Here is a 16,889-nt window from a genome sequence, read left to right on the forward strand (position 1 = left end):
TGAATGTGCAGGTTGTGTGCTCCATCATTGCTGGCCTGCTGCACTTCTCGCTGCTCTCAGTGTTTTGCTGGTTGTGTCTGGAGGGGGTGGAACTGTACTTGCTGCAGCGGGAGGTATTCGAGGGACGTAACTCCAGGAGGAAGTATTTCTACCTGTGTGGCTACTCTATTCCTGGGCTGGTGGTGGCCGTATCCGCAGCCATAGACTTCAGAGGCTACGGCTCCAAAACTGCGTATGTTGACTAATGTGTATGTGTGTCAAAGGTCAAAGATCAACTTTATTATCCAACAAGGGGAAATTCATGTGGTCATATACACGTCTCATAAAAACAACATATAAAATGTGTAAAATAAAATAATATGTGTGTGTGTGTGTGTGTGTGTGTATGTGTGTGTGTGTGAGCACGTTTTTGGGGATAGAGACAGTTACTTTCCTACATCTGAATATTCTTATGTCAGCTCCCAGACTGACTTTGTTGTCTTTGAGGTTCTTATTTTACTGTGATTTGCTTGTGTGTTTCTATGTGTGTGTGTGTGTGTGTGTGTGTGTGTGTGTGTGCGTGCGTAGATGCTGGCTGCGAACAGACAACTACTTCATCTGGAGTTTCCTCGGACCTGTTGGTGTCGTCATTACGGTGAGAGTTCATGCCCTCATACCAACCTTTTCATACATTTTCATGTATTTTTAATCATCAGCGTGTCATAACATCATGTTGAGTCATTATTAATGCTGTTTGTTCTTTTTTGGCCTCAGCTGAACCTGGTTGTCCTGGTGATGACCTTACACAAGATGCACAGCACTGCTGCTTTGAAGCCCGACTCCAGTCGCCATGACAATCTGCGGTAAGAGTCTCATGCTGATCTGTTGTGGGTGATTATGTGTGGAGATCATTTTGTTTCAGTAGCTTTGGCTCCAATCACAGTAATCTGAAAAGAAAAAACAAACTTTACTTTTGTTTTTCCTACCCTGCTGCTCAACGTTTATTTGTAGTGTTATTATTGATATTACTGTTTAATTATATCATTTTAACCCGATTAAACCAGATGTAAAAATGGAACGAAAACTACAAAAAATGAGTTTGGAAATTAATGTTTCTTGAGCTGGAGTCAGTCTGTTATGCATGAATGAGTTATTCCATTTAGATATTTGTAGTTAACTAAGATATTTAAGACTAACCCTAGCTAAGACAGGGCCACTCTGTAGATGTAAATCTCATGAAACAGATGTAATATGGTAAAGCTCTAACATTTTGTTAACACAACAACATTTTGAATAGTTTCAAGTCAAACAAATGCACTATACGTAGTAGTGTTGACAGCAGCATGAACTATATAGTCTTTGTATCCTTTGTATTCAGTTTGAGTAAGTAAAGGTCAAACCTTAGCTACGCTGTATAAATGACGTCAGAAGGCTCCTTTATTTGAAGTTTCTAATTTAAGCTCAGGGGAGCTTGAGGATGATGGCACTCCTAATAGATGTGGATGTGTGCAAGCTCTCTATGCACTCTACTCTTACAACAACTGACTCCATAAAGGTCCATTCACGTTTTCGCGTTGGCCACTGTAGCAGTCCTACACGCTTGGCACACTGGAAAAGTTTTTTATGCCAAATGCAGTACCTGTGAGGGTTTCTGGACAATATTTGTCATTGTTTTGTGTTGTTAATTGGTTTCTAATAATAAATATATGCATATATTTGTATAAAGTAGCATATTTGCCCACTCCCATGTTGATAAAAGTATTAAATGCTTGACAAATCTCCCTTTAAGATACATTTTCTAACAGATTTAGGTCAGTGAACTCTCGTTGAAATCACTAGTGATTAATAAATATATTATTTCCAGGGCGTGGGCGGTGGGCTCCCTGACGCTGCTCTTCCTGCAGAGCGTCACCTGGTCCTCCGGCCTGATGTTCCTTTGTGCTCCGTCTCTCCTCCTGGCTTACCTCTTCTCCTCCCTCAACACCGCCCAGGGCCTCCTCATCACCATACTGCACTGCACCCTCGCCAGGAAGGTCGGTCTCTGTGTTCATGTGTCATTATGTAACTGCGGGACTCTGTCTGTAACCTCAATATTTACATGTTTAAATATTCCGTGTAGGGTCAGAAGGATTATGGCCGATGTCTGCGCCTCTCGCAGTGCTGCGCCACATCCTCTTCCAGCTCCCCGGACTCGGTGAAGGGGGCTGCCCTGCGGTCCAACAGCCGCTACACCAGCAGCCAGAGTCGGAGAGCTACTGCTAACAGACAGGTACATTACAATACACTGTACCTCTAAGTCTCTAGCTCTTTGTCTCTCTCGCTGTGCATGAGTCAGTTTGACCTTGTGTGAAATATTTCTGTTCCAGAGTCGTATCAGGAGGATGTGGAACGACACAGTTCGCAGACAGACGGAATCCTCTTTCATCGCTGCAGACGTTAACAACACACCTACTCTTAACCGAGGTAAAGATTTTCTTCTTTTAAAGGTCAGTGTTGCCTCCTCTGTTGTTCAAGAACGTTATATTTATTCCGCTCCCTCTCTCCTCAGCTGCGTTGGGGAACCACTTCCTGACTAATCCAGTGTTGCAGACTCATGCTGGAGCCTCTCCTTATGACACGATGCTGGCCCAGGGTTACAACCAACCCTTCACCTCCACAGGTACATTTCATCACAACGTTCTGGGATTCTTCCCAATTTTGAGCCTACGTTTTCGACACAGCTTACGTATCTCTCCCTCTTTATGTTGGTATCTTTTACTGTCCTTTTACTTTCGTGTACTCACAGTACCTTGCAAAACTCTTATTATGCCACATTGAAAAAAATGCCTATGTAGGGCAGTTCTGACACACTTTTTGACAATTTTCCATAACTCCTCTTTGTCTACTTGTTGTTGTTTTGCTTGTTGAATAGAGCCCAAGCTATACTGAACTTTTGAGGCCAATACTGATATCTATTTTGGAGAGTTTTAAAAATCCTGTAACGATATATTCAGGTATATTTAAGTTTTTTTTTCGGGCTGTCAAAGTTAATGCGATAATATAAAACGCTAATTTGTTTTAACGCCACTAAAGCATTAACGCAACTTGCGATTTTTCGATTGTAGCAGGCTCAGTTTTAAAGCTAGAGTGAAGATACTGGTATCATATGAAACCAGAAAAACCTGAGGAATCCATTGGTACCAACCACGTCATCATGGAGTTTTGGGGCAAGTCATAGTCAAGTCAGCACACTGACACACTGACAGCTGTTGTTGCCGGTTGGGCTTGAGTTTGCCATGTTATGATTTGAGGATATTTTTTATGCTGAATGCAGTACCTGTGAGGGTTTCTGGACAATATTTGTCATTATTTTGTGTTGTTAATTGATTTCCAATAATAAATATATACATACATTTGCATAAAACAAGCATATTTGCCCACTCCCACGTTGGTAAGAGCGATTTTGATAATTGCGATTAATCGTGATTAACTATTTTAATAGATTGACAGCCCTAGCTTTTTTTGCATAACATAATTTTTTTTCCATTTATGTTATTAAAAATGTGTAACCATGTTATGACCAGAGCAGGGCGCTTAAATTAAATATATATATATACTTGTAAGTTCTCTTTCTGTTTTCTAAATTAGCTCAAACTTGCATTATCTTTCACATTTCTGCGGAATTTGTGTTACTTGCCAATTCCAGCATACCTTACTTTAATTATATGCCGATACCAGGTGACCGATTTATCGCTTGGGCTCAAGTTCCTGAATCTCCCTGAGTGGCCTAAGACTTTTGCCCAGTACAGTTTATCATTTTCCTGTTTCTGAAGTGTTTTTGTGTTATACCTGTGTTATGTTCTGTTTTTAGTTTTTGACCTTGAAATGTTTGTCTTTTAAATGTTTTTTGACGCTCTCCCTCTCTGTCTCTCTGTCTTAACGTGGACCAGTAGGAACCTTCAGAAACAAGCAGAGTATGAGCTCTCCTTTGTTGTGCTCACTCAAATCATTGAGCGCCACTTCCCTCTGCAATTCATAAACTTCCTGTGCAACATTTGCACATAGTAAATATTCATAGACCATGAAGACATAACATACATCTCTCTCATGTGGCTACATAACCGAACATTTCATTAAAGAATATTGTTGTATATCTTGGCAAAGCCACACCCTCAGTAGGCACATGAACTCTGCTCATTCATTCATATGTTCATTCATGTAAATCTCTTCAAGTAAATCTTTATGGTCTCACTGTTCGGTAATTGTCATCTTCCTGTTTCTTCCAACAGAGGGTGTTGTGTCCCAGAGCCAGGAGTCCTGTGGGTTGGACAGTGTGTGTCTCAATGGAGGCTACACCCCCAACACCTTCACCCTGCACGGTCTGGGAACCACACCCGGGTCCCGAGCTGGCGTGGTGGGCAGCACTGACCTTCTGCGGGAGGGAGTAGTCGGAATAGGAAGGGATGACATCTCCCCAGCCCTCCTCACCCCCCACGGGGCCACGGACCTGGGCAACGATGCTGGAATGCGTCGCAACCTCTCTGATGCGGCGGCGCTGGAAAAGATGATCATCTCGGAGCTGGTGCAGAGCAACCTGAGGCCCTCAGTCGCCATGCCTGTTCCTCCTGAGCGCTACGGAAGCCTGGCAAGGCCTCACCACCTTGAAAGGGCGGCTCTCACACACACTGCCACTTTGACTCGACACGCGCAGCCACCCCAAGAGGGCTGGGCTGCCACCATGCAGCCAAACACACGGCACAACGCACAAGAGGGCTGGGCGCATACGCGGCACCACACACAAGACGCCGAGACGCATTCCACGACGCGTGGGCAAGATCACGTCACGACGCCACGCTTACAAGACGGCTGGTCACACTCGCGGGTTTCTGGAGACTCTGAGACCCGTGAGCTGCTTAAAGATGGAGACAGGTCTTTGCAAGGCACTCTGAGTCGCCGCGGGCTCCAGGACAGGCAGCAGGCGCGCCCCCCCGATGTTCAGGCACGGCCCTACTCCACCCTCAGCCGCACACCTGGTACTCTGTCCCGCCACCGCGGCGCAGTGGAGCCCAGCGTAGTGACAGACAGAGACAGAGAGAGGGACAGAGAGAGAGACAGGGAGCGTTACCGGGACAGGCCCCTCCCGCCTCCTCCTCCCCCTCCCCCACAGGAGTCTGAGCCCCTGTACAAGGCTCTGGAAGAGCCGCTGCTGATGAAACAGAGGGAGGCAGGCGTAGAGACATGGAGAGGCGGCCAGGACAGAGAGAAGGACGAGACATTTCTCTTAAACAGAGACGAAATGATGGACGAATGGAGGGCAGGAACCGAGAGAGGGAGGGACGAGTCTTTTACCTCTCAGACGAGAGATGGAGAGATGGACGAATGGAGAGCTGGAATGGAGAGAGGGAGGGAGGAGTCTCATCTGCTGGAGAAGAGAGGTGGAAGGATGGAGGTGTGGCAGGGCGAGACAGACCAGCAAGAGGCTTTCATAACGCAGAAGAAAGATTTTGGGATTGACGGATGGAGAGCTGGGATTGACAGAGAGAAAGACGAATCCTTGTTTTTAAAGGACAGAGATGGATGGAGGGCAGGGATTGAACGAGAGAATGAGAAACAGAAGGATAGAGCGCTGGATGTGTGGAGAGGAGGGATGGATATAGACAGGGAGGAGTCTTTCTTGTTCGAGAGCAAAGACGGCGGTCTCGACGGGAGGAAAAGAGGGAAAGATAGAGGGTCTCTTCGGTACCACGGTGAACGAGAGGATTCTGACAGCTTCGCTCTGCCTTTGACCCCCGACCTTGACCTTGACACTGACTCCTCACCTATCTACGCCCGAGACTCAAACCCCTCCCCGCTCTACCCCGGAGACCGCCGCTCGCCTCCGCTCAGCATCTTCCCTCGAAGCTCTCCCCCGACGAATATCTTCGCTCCTCGAGACACCAACTCGCCTCCAAACAATCTCTACTCCCGCCACTCCCCCCAGGTGTACAGCCGAAGCAGCTCCCCTCCTCGCTTCTACACCCGCACCTCCCCTCCGACCCTCTCGTACCCGGACAGCAGCCCTGAAGGTCTAGAGGAGGTCAGCCCCACCGGCCAGCCCCAGCGGCCCGCCCTGGAGCTGCCCTACAGCCTGGGGCGACCACCGCTCGGCCCGAGGCCCAATCACCTGCAGACCTTCTACCAGCCGCCGCCGCTGGCATCCAATGGAGAGGCAGTGTACACAGCAGAGCCCGCCTCGGAGGGAGACGACGGACAGATGCAGCGGGTGACGAGCCTGTGACTAGGGCGGTGGTGATCGGGGCATAGAAACCAGGGACGAGGAGAAAGACGGTGATAACAACAAAGGATGGCGACGGAAATGATGATGACAAAGAGAATAATGCCGATGGCCGATGAAGGTAGTGATGATGACAGCGATGGCTCCTCCCTGCTTCTATCTCCCGATCACCACGAGACTTCCCCCCCTTTTCATGTTTTGTTACTTTTCTACGACTGTGATCCATTTATAACTCTTCCTCCTCCACTTCCTCTCCTTATCCCGTCTTTCCTGAAACCCTGCTGTGTCTTCCCGTCTCATTGGTGCTTATCCTTATTGGCCCATCGTCTCAGTTTCTATTGGTTCGTCGGCTGGGTGTCGCCCTTCCCTGTAGCAAGCAAACAGTGTGTCAAAGAAGCACTTGTGTGTTGCCAAAAAATCCTTTCAAAGAACATGTGCATGACTTTATAGTGGCTTTACAAGGCTACATACTGTAGGAGGAAAGTGCTGAAGTGTGTGTGAGCGCGTGTGCAAGTGCGTGTGTAGCTTGATGAGCATGCGTGTGTGTAAGGATGAGTGCGTGTGAGTGCGTGTAAATACATCATTCTTGTATAATTAATGTATCACAGTGAAGCATTTTATCAATATCAACTGGGGGGCCTCTTACACACATCCCCTCCTACTGATTTTGAACTCTTGACCAATCCCATTTCACATCAAGACCAAAACCTCCCCCCCCGCCCCCGTCCCTAACCTCCACCCGCCACAAACTGTTGGCGATGGAACTCGTTGCCGTGGAGTTTGTCATAGCAACAGAACTCTTGACTCCGGAGCCAGAGATCATATGAAACCTCAGAACTTTTCTGCAACCCCCTGAGATCCTTGTACATACCGACCTCAAGTGTTCTGATTGTCTTGTATTGCTATTGAAGTTCAAGTAAACATGTGAAATAAATGTTACTGTCTTTCTCTTTGTGTGGATGTACAGAGAGAGAGAGAGGGTTTCACTAAAAGGAAGGAGGACGAGAGACTGTTGATGCATATAATGAAGAGACTGAGTTAGACAGATAAAAAAAATATATATATATTGTTACAGACAGAGGTTGAATGTAACTTAAGTACATTTACTCAGATACTCAACATACTTGTACTTTACTTCCATTTTCTGCTATATTATATTTCTACTCCACAACACTTCGGAGGGAAATATTGCACTTCTTACTTCACTACATTTATCTGACATTACTTTGTAGATTGAGAATTATATACTTAACAACATATGATGATTTTAAAATATTTTAAATTATGATGCATTGTTACATTTTAAACAACCCAAGTAAAATTAGCTCCACCTCAACCAGCTACAACATTGAAATGCTTCTCACGCATCAGTACTAATAATCCAATATTATTGTATATAATTATGTCAATCATTGGGCTGCTCAGTGAGTACTTATACCTTTGATACATATTTTGCTGATAATACTATTATTTAAGTGCAATTTTGAATGCAGGACAGAGTATCTTTAAATTGTGGTGTTACTACTTGTATTCTAGTAAAGGATCTTCCACCACTGGTGACAGAGGAAAAGGTGTTATATCAGATTCAACTGAGGAGGAACATACATCACAGTCAACACAGAACAGACATTTTTGGAATTATTAATATTAGGGTTAATAAATTATTAGGAGTTGAACTGCAGTTGTGTGGACTCTACTTTTGTTCATCACAAAAATTATATCTTAAAAAGTTGAATTTCCGCTGCTGTGAAATGGCAAAGCGGTTTACTTTCTTGAGCTATTTACTTAAAGGTCTAATGTGTAGGATTTCTGGGGATCTATTGGCAGAAATGGAATATAATATTCATAAATATGTTTTCAAAACCCGGAGATAATTATCACCCGATTATGTAGTAAGCTTGCCGCGGTACCCACTGCCCCCACCGTCGTTTTGCTTTTTTTTATAGAAATAAAACTCATTTCGTTCATTTTTTCTCATCAACCTCATCTCACGCAGCAGCAGGCAGCTGTTTTCAGGAAATTAGCGCTGATAAACCGAGTGCACGCTACCTGCCCAGCACCAAATGGCAGACATGTAACGTTAGCGACTAGCTTGTGAACATAGTGGAGCGTTTAGCAGCTAAGGAGCAAAATATTTTTTCTCAGGTGGTTGGTGGAGGCCAAAAACAGAGCTAAATATTGGACTTTGTCAGGTGGCCAAAAACACTCCTCCAAATGAATGCTGTGTCTCATTCGCAAATAGGCAACTGTTTGCTAACATGTTTGCCATATTAACTTTATAAGGTGATAATATTTCAATGTTGTTTTAAAAGCTTCTTGCTTTGCCCGAAAGTGTCCAAATAACTCAATTAACTTCAGGATGCACAGTAATCATCTTTTGAAAGATTATACAACATCTAGATAGGATGTTCACAAAATGTGTATGCAGTGTTAATAATTGGAAGAATTCCACTCAAAGAAACAATGATTTAAAAAAAATCACATTTTTCTTTAATGATCTGTGTGCCCTTGGAGTGTTAAGTAGTCTATCAACATACTTTAGCATTATAAAAAACAAACATGGATTATATCTTTTGTGTAGACATTCTCATAGTCCTTCTCTCCTTATTAAACTACACAACACACTGAAGGACGGACACATCCTACCACATCTAAATGGTACAACACATTAAGAAAATGAGTTGCTTTCTCGCTATTTGTGCTTTCCTTCAACACCATTACATTCACCAGGTTTATGTAAAAAAACAAAAACAGCTACAGTACAACATATATTACATGTTTGTATAAAATACATTACACCCTACGTACCAAATTATTACAAAGTGGTCATTAATAATACTAACATGGAAATCAAAAAGTGCTTTTACAGGATCATTCGAGTTGTACAAAATCTGTATATATTTACAAGTGACGTATGAAGTGGTAGTGGTTGCTGTGTGTTCAGGATTCAGTCGTCTCATCTCACAGGTACGTATGACATGTGAAGGTCAGTCACGAGGACTAAAGGTCGAGTGCTCCGGCTCCTTCAGCCGAGCAGCCGTTTCAGCTCTTCCTTTCTCCCAGTTCATATGTTTTGTCTTTTGGGCCACATACAGTATCTCACATGCTCTACTCTCCCTTTCTCTCTCTCACTCTGTCCCAATACTGAGGTATGTGTTTGGACTTCACAGGAAATGGTCTCACATTCTTCAAATTTCTTGTCTACCCAAGTTAGATTACAGGCAGCAGGTGGATGTTGGTAGACGCAGGGGTCGGTGGAGGTGGTGAGGTTTAGCAGACAGTGTGGTGGGGCGACAGGGGGCTGTCCAGGGTCTCGGTCGGAGACAGATCGGAAATCGAGCTTTTGAACATGGACGAGATGTGGAAGGCCTGGCAAACACACAAACGCACACGTCAAACTTTAAGACTTTAACATTTGTTGACATGCGGACATGCACCGATGCACAAAAACAAGCAGGCAAAGGTTATACTGACCACCCAGTAAGCAGTTAGGGCTCCCTGTATGTAGCCTGTCAGCACATCGGACGGGTGGTGCCTGTAGTCTGAGATGCGGGTCAGACCTGTGTAGACTGCTAGCAGAACCAGGAAGAACTGCAGAGCCGGCCTCAGCAGCCGAGCCCCGCGCCACGTCAACCGCGCCTGCAGGTAAAACTGCATGACAAAAATGAACGTCATGTTATTAAGTGCATAGAACAATTAACGGGCTCAGTTTTAAAGCTAAGAGAAAAGAGTGAATATCATGCTATCATATGAAACTAAAAAATCTCAGGAATCCAGTGGTACCAACCATGTCATACTAGCTCGTTCCAGAGGAGGCTAAATACTGCTCCAAAGTTGCGCTACATTTTGGCGAGGAGAAACTGGCATGGCCATTTTCAAAGGGGTCCCTTGACCTCTGACCTCAAGATATGTGAATGAAAATGGGTTCTATGGGTACCCACGAGTCTCCCCTTTACAGACATGACCACTTTATGATAATCGCATGCAGTTTTGGGCAAGTCATAGTCAAGTCAGCACACTGACACACTGACAGCTGTTGTTGCCTGTTGGGCTTCTTGAGTTTGCCATGTTATGATTTGAGCATATTTTTTATGCTAAATGCAGTACCTGTGAGGGTTTCTGGACAATATGTGTCATTGTTTTGTGTTGTTAATTGATTTCCAATAATAAATATATACATACATTTGCATAAAGCAGCATATTTGCCCACTCCCATGTTTATAAGAGTATTAAATACTTGACAAATCTTCCTTTAAGGTACATTTGGAACAGATAAAAAAATGTGTGATTAATTTGCGATTAATTGCGATTAACTATGGACAATAATGCAATTATTTTAAATGATTGACAGCCGTAATTTCTATACATTATTATATAGGTATTTATTTGAAACACTCTTATATTAGATATTGGCATTAACTGTATTCCTAATTCTCCTTGTTGTAAGTGTCATGCATAAGTATATTATAGCATATTTTACCTGTGTTCTGCCTGTTTTATATTGTCTTCTATATATTATATACTTATACTGTTATACTGTTGTCGTTGGTTCTGTAAACTCCTTGGTGTTTTCAGTTGTTTTGTTTTTTAGGGATTCTTAGGTTATGTCTACCCTAAACATGTATTTATATTCTGAGACTTATGTTGTGTTCTGGTGGCATTTTGTTTGTTGTAGGGTGCGGTTCTGTTTTTCTGTTGTTGTACTGGCTATACAGTTTTCCGTGAGGAGTGTTGTCCCTCTGTTTTTATACTTGTGTTTATATAATTTGAGTTTTGTGCTTGCTCTGTTTGTTCCTGTAGCCCTGCCCAGCATGTCTTCCCTCGTACACCTGTTTAGTGTCTAGCCTCGTCAGTCCTGCCTTTGTGTTGCCAGTCCTCGTTGTCTTGTTACCCAATCCTAGTGTTTCCCTCATTCCAGTCCCCTGCCCACACCAGCTGTGCCTTGTCTTATGATTAGCTCCTTGTGTATTTATACCTGTCTGATGTTTGAGCTCTTTGTCAGTTTGTTTATCGGCATTCCCAGTGTTGAAGCTGAATCGTTGCTCCTCCAGTTCTGCCTGTCTTAGTATCTCTGAGTTTCTACTTTTTATTCCTAGTTGGAAATTAAGTAGTGTATTCCTTAGTTTCTGTCTCCTGCCTGTTGCTGTCTCTGCATTTGGGTCCACCTGCCGGCCTCAAACGTGACAGTTGATGCTCTTTGTGCCAATGTAAACTCAACATGTTTACCTTGTTTGGATTATGCAGGCTACATTAACACAGTACCAACAGGTTCTTTTCACAGCAGCCAGTTTGACATATAGTATGGTAGTCCTTCCTACATTCAGATTCCCTTCTAATTTAGGATTTCAGCTATTCGTCAGCTATCTCAAAACACCATGGATGTATAAAGAGAACTGGATACAGAAGATGATGGTTGGCACACCCCCAGTTTGGAGAAACAGACAGGAGCACCGACACCGCAGCAAAGCAATACAGTGCTGTGAACGGGGGCGGCAGAAAAACGTAGTTTAGCCACCTTAAAGAAAGGCTCACCTAAAAAATGTATATCCGTAGTGTACGCTATATTTCGAATATTTTCACCGCTTTATCTTGCCGTCAGACAGCCCTTTCTGATGGGAAACTGAACTGAAAGTGAAACTTATCTATACTCTCTTCAAAGCCACCAGACTCCGTTGACAAAAACAGTATAAATAGATTTCACTTTCAGTAAACCTAAAGAAGTTGTAGTTGTGTTGCCTAAACCCAAAGAAGCCTTTTTGTTTGTATTCAAACATAACGTTTCTTTCAGTTTTACAACATGTTAGAACGTGTTGCTTTTAAGTTTCACTTTCACTTTTACAGCGTAGTATGCATAGTAAGTCCCTAATGAGCCACATCTATGGTGCTTATAGCGACCGATTACTCCTATTTAATGGTAACAGTCGAATCGGGTGCTATTGCTTTGCTCCGGTGTCCGTTCTCCTGTCTGTTTCTCCAAACTGGGGGCACGTCTACCGTCAACTACTGTAGGCAATACACTTCTATGGAAAAGTATCTCATATAACCCCACTTCAAAACACCCAAACTATCCCTTTAAGGCCCCTATTATTTTAGTTTATATTGTGTTTTAGTAGTGCACACAGCATTAAACAAATTTGCACTTAATATCCACACGATGAATCTGAAGCCTTTTGGCCCTCTGAGGGTCGAGGTGGCTGCCCGCTCTGCCCGGTTGGTGATCCAGCCTCTTTTAACAAAAATACTATCAAACACTAATATACTGCAGAGGCTTAATGTATTAAAATGTCAATATAGAAACAATTTCCCTCCAGATACATGCAGTGCATCAAATACGATACAGAATCCGGCACACTTGATGGTGTCTCCAAGATCTTAAGTTACTGTAAAGGTGAAAACCGAGATACACAGTCTTGTTGGTGTGTTGGATATGCCTCGTTTTTCATCTTCCCTTTTTAACAAGCAAGCCAAGATTGCCCACACACACACACACGCTGGCACACACATTAATATGCTGTAAGCATACATGGACATATGCAGGCACTTGCACAGGGACACACATCGGCTACCATAAACACATATAAATGCAGGAGCTTGCACACACACACTCACACACAATGGAGGAGAGCAGTGAGGCGGTGAGGCGAGGTCACACTCCTCCCACAGCAGAACAAAGCTGTCTCTGTTTGTCCCATTTCTCCTTTCAGCCCTCCTCTCCTCTTTCATTCCCTCGCTTTCTGCTGCTAACTGGACTGATGGTGGCTCCCTGTTTCATTCATTCTCTCTCTGCATTTTATAGAGAGATGGTAATTGGAAATTGGAGAGACAGTAAGTTGTGTTTGCCAGTATGTGTGTGTGGGAGAAACTGTGTGAAAGAGAGAGCAACAGATTGATAGAAATACTCACTGCTAAATAGAGCATTGTGTACATCGCAAAGGAAGCATGGCCAGAGAAGAAGGACTTCCTAAAAAAAAATGGAGAAGTATTATAGAAAGACAGAACAAAGGCATAATACATAACACATGTGCATAAACACACACACACACCTGGCCTCCTCCTCCAACCGGTGGTCGGGCTGGCGGCAGTTCACCGTTGCAACGTAGGTTCCAGGTGTGCAGTTAAGCGATGCGTAGGTGACGCCGCACACAGACAGGAAGTGCGGTCGCAGGCGCCCAACACTCAGCTTGGCCATGTTGGTCAGCGATTGGCCGACACAGCAGCCGAACAGGAAGCAGCCCAGCTCCTTGTACAGACTGGACACATACAGGTTCCTGACGAAGGCCTTGGAGCTGACGCCTCTGAAACGAACCCGGTAACACTCCCCGAGGGCGATCTGGAGGCGGACACGTAGTCAGAACCCTCATATTACATCCTTACATTGTGTAAGATGAATGAGGGATGAAGGATGATGAGTACTCACAGTGAGGCCGGTGATGATGATGCCACCGGTGATGAGTAACTCGTCCGGTATGGCCTCTCGGTGCAGATAAGGATAGGTGATGCTGGGGTCCCCGCACATAAAGCCCCTTCTGTAAGGACTCACTGCCTTCAGCTCACACGCAAAGAAAGGGATGGAAGCTGCACAGAAGGAAGAGGAGGATGAGGAGGAGGAGGAGAAGGGAAATGATTTGATAACAATCCCCAGTGGGAGTATAGACATTCCTCTTTGTGATGGGAAAGTGGAGCTGATGCGTGGGACGAGAACGGAGGCACAAAACTAGAGGATGTGAATGGGCTGATTTGAGAAGAACTGTAAACATGCACATCTGTCTTTCCAGCTCTTAGTCATGTGACATTCAGTGTCATCTATAAACTATGTGCAGACAAGCGCTAGGTGTCATTTGAAATAACACTTGCGATTCTGTACTAAAACCAAAACAATAATCTTTTCAATCTTTCACTTTGAGTGGACTAAAAATGATTTTTCTACAGTATGCTTTGTAGCCGTGCTAGCAGCGTGGCTCTCTGGATGGTGGTTGGTTGGTCCAACACTTTGACCCAGACTGAAATATCTAATAACTATTGTTTGGATTGCCGTCAAATTTTTAACATTCATGTTACCCAGAGAATGAATCCTACTGTCTTTGGTGATCCCCTGACCAAATACCTACAAAACTAATGCCATTCCCATCAGCCTTGTATTTTTTGCTAACTAGCAAATGTTAGCACCAACACAAACACTAAAATGAGATGTGACAATGGACAATTACTTGCCAAACATCCAACACGTTCTCAACCCACTCACGCCCCTTGGCGTCACGCCCCCCTTGGCGTCCAAACCATTATAGTTCCCCTTGGCGTCACTTTAGGATCAGGCAACACAACCGCTATAGTTAGGTTTAGGAAAGAACTACATGGTTGGGCTTAGAACTACAACGTTTGTAAAGGGAAAATGACACTGAACGTTGTGAACACGGGACACGTGTCTGTTGGACCCATCCCATGTGTCTCTTTTGCTCTGTAAACTACATCACCACATTCGCGCACTTTCTCTGAGCTAAAGGGTGGCGAATGCCAACGGCTGTGACAAAGCCTTGGTATTTAATGCCCTGGGAATGAGAATGGGCTGAAACATCAACATGTTAACACTGTCATTATGAGCGATGTTAGCATTTAGCTCAAAGCACTGCTATGCCAAAGTACAGCCTAACAGAACTGATAACATGGCTGATAACAAATGACGCCAAACTTCTTAAAGTCGTAATGTCGTCTAAACACAAGCAGCCATGCAAGAACTTGGCAGAAAAAAATACAGCATAAAACCGAAAAAAAGCATGATGTAAATCTGATCAAATAAAGAAGAGTACATGTTTTTTATGCCAGCTTTCAGTACGTGACTGTTTTTGATGCAGATTTTTGTCAGTACCCCAAAAACTCAAGGCTATAATAAAACTGACTGAGGGAAGGTCAAACGAGGAATAGTTTTACAGGAAAATAAGGGTGGGAACTCTGACTATTCCCTGGAAAGCAGGCAGAGCTCAACAGAGACCCAGCTTGAATTGCATGTGTGTGTGTGTGTGTGTGTGTGTGTGTGTGTGTGTGTGCATTTCTGTTGATGAGAAGAGAAAGGGGGGTTGTTTGCGACTTCAGTTCAACTCTTCTCTACAAAACAAAGAGCAAATGCCGCAGCAGACCAGAGCCAGAACCAGCCTCACACTGTCTCTGTTTGTCTCTGGGTGTCATTCGCCCTCTGTCTCTCTCTCTCTCTCTCTCTCTCTCTCTCTCTCTCTGTCTCTCTCTCTCTCTCTCTCTCTCTCTGTCTCTCTCTGTCTTGCATGCCTGCACACACACAGTAGAAAGAGGAGAGAGAGAGAGAGAGAGACTCCCTCCCTTCTGCACATGTCCAATCTGTAGTTAATACAGACTACCTCTCCGTCCAGCTTTTTCCAATTAGCCGCCATTATATAACCTCCTCCTGTCACATATAGGGACCACGGGAGGGAGCAACAATTACAGTCATGTGCACACACACACAAGCAGCGGATCGTGCATTTATTTATTTATACCAAATACAATTCCCCCTGGCTCGGCTCTACCCTGAGAACTGGAGGTTGTCATGGAAACTGTAGAAATCCCTGGGCAATGCACGAACCAGCTGGCACGGAGCACTCGAGAGCGCGCATGAGTGGAAAAAAGAGAGCCAGGGATACATGTAGATGGAGAGAGAAGTTGAAAAACTTTCTTTCTTTCTTTCTTTCCTTCTGTCTTTCTACTCAACAAACCTGGTGTTGATTTGCTGCTCATATTCTGCAGGCCCACATGCCTGATCATCACGTCTGAATGTAGCCACTGACTGTCTTTGTTGACTAAATTAAAAAGGGATGGAAACAAAGCAGAACAGAACAAGTTCACCCTCACCAGAGACATCCTCAATAGGAAAGTAGGTTCAAAATAAATGGCTATTGTGTGAACAAATATGCAACAATGAGTACTTATTGTGGATTAATAAAATGTGAACAAATAGTGAGAAATCAGATTGCTTGTTTTGTCCAAGCAACACCAAAGATTAAAGATATTCAAATGAGACAGCAGCAAATCAGCCAGAGAATATTTTACTTCTATAACAGTTTTTCTTAATAAATGACCTAAATGGTTCATTGAGTTCTACCAATCGACGAATTGATTATTCAACTATTCCTTTCAGCTCTAAAAATGCATACATATACATGAGTAAAAGAGACCTTAAATCAGTATAGCCATTCAGCCAATCAGTGCATTTGATTTAGTCATCTTAGTATACCCACATGTAGGATGGACAAAATAAGAGAAACACCTCACTGCAGTGACCTAACACCACATGACCTCAACATTGACCCCAGAGTTGTATCAGCACCACACACTGAACAATTACACACTTACAAATATGTTATAATTAGGGCTGTCAAAGTTAATGCGATAATAACGCGTTAACGCAAATTTGTTTTAACCACTAACACAAATGATTTTTCGCAGTTTTGTAGTGGGCTTAGTTTGAAAGCTAGAGTAAAGATACTGGCATCAAATGAAACTAGCAAACCTAAGGAACCCCTTGGTACCAACCATGTCATACCTTGTAGCGAAGGAGGTTAAATAATACTCATAATTCATACGACTCCTTCTCACACAAAAAGAACCTCAATCATATATCATAAACTGTATATACTGTATATGTTCTTAATGT

The 16,889-nt window shown here is 43.7% G+C and overlaps 2 protein-coding genes across 6 annotated transcripts in view; one reads left to right on the forward strand and one right to left on the reverse strand.

The window, feature by feature from the left end:
• LOC119485359 (adhesion G protein-coupled receptor L1-like) overlaps positions 1 to 7,166 on the forward strand; it is a 33,986-nt gene extending 26,820 nt beyond the window's left edge. For 2 of the 3 annotated variants that reach the window (XM_037764903.1, XM_037764904.1), the window contains 9 exons: positions 12 to 232; positions 568 to 634; positions 754 to 842; positions 1,844 to 2,012; positions 2,099 to 2,248; positions 2,346 to 2,442; positions 2,528 to 2,638; positions 3,909 to 3,932; positions 4,248 to 7,166. In XM_037764903.1, the coding sequence (XP_037620831.1) occupies positions 12 to 232; positions 568 to 634; positions 754 to 842; positions 1,844 to 2,012; positions 2,099 to 2,248; positions 2,346 to 2,442; positions 2,528 to 2,638; positions 3,909 to 3,932; positions 4,248 to 6,235 (2,916 nt within the window). In that variant the 3' untranslated portion in view covers positions 6,236 to 7,166. The remainder of the gene's footprint in view (positions 1 to 11; positions 233 to 567; positions 635 to 753; positions 843 to 1,843; positions 2,013 to 2,098; positions 2,249 to 2,345; positions 2,443 to 2,527; positions 2,639 to 3,908; positions 3,933 to 4,247) is intronic. The other variant, XM_037764905.1, reaches the window with a different exon arrangement.
• A 1,533-nt stretch (positions 7,167 to 8,699) lies between these two features.
• LOC119486016 (phospholipid phosphatase 3-like) overlaps positions 8,700 to 16,889 on the reverse strand; it is a 9,427-nt gene continuing 1,237 nt past the window's right edge. For 2 of the 3 annotated variants that reach the window (XM_037765907.1, XM_037765908.1), the window contains 5 exons: positions 13,650 to 13,807; positions 13,276 to 13,562; positions 13,136 to 13,193; positions 9,707 to 9,883; positions 8,700 to 9,601 (listed from right to left, as the gene is read on the reverse strand). In XM_037765907.1, coding sequence (XP_037621835.1) covers positions 9,503 to 9,601; positions 9,707 to 9,883; positions 13,136 to 13,193; positions 13,276 to 13,562; positions 13,650 to 13,807 — 779 coding nt within the window. In that variant the 3' untranslated portion in view covers positions 8,700 to 9,502. Of the gene's footprint in view, positions 9,602 to 9,706; positions 9,884 to 13,135; positions 13,194 to 13,275; positions 13,563 to 13,649; positions 13,808 to 15,951; positions 16,060 to 16,889 lie in introns of those variants that run through there. The other variant, XM_037765909.1, reaches the window with a different exon arrangement.

Source organism: Sebastes umbrosus, chromosome 3 (genome assembly GCF_015220745.1).
Source record: "Sebastes umbrosus isolate fSebUmb1 chromosome 3, fSebUmb1.pri, whole genome shotgun sequence".
In the NCBI taxonomy this organism is placed as follows: domain Eukaryota; kingdom Metazoa; phylum Chordata; class Actinopteri; order Perciformes; family Sebastidae; genus Sebastes; species Sebastes umbrosus.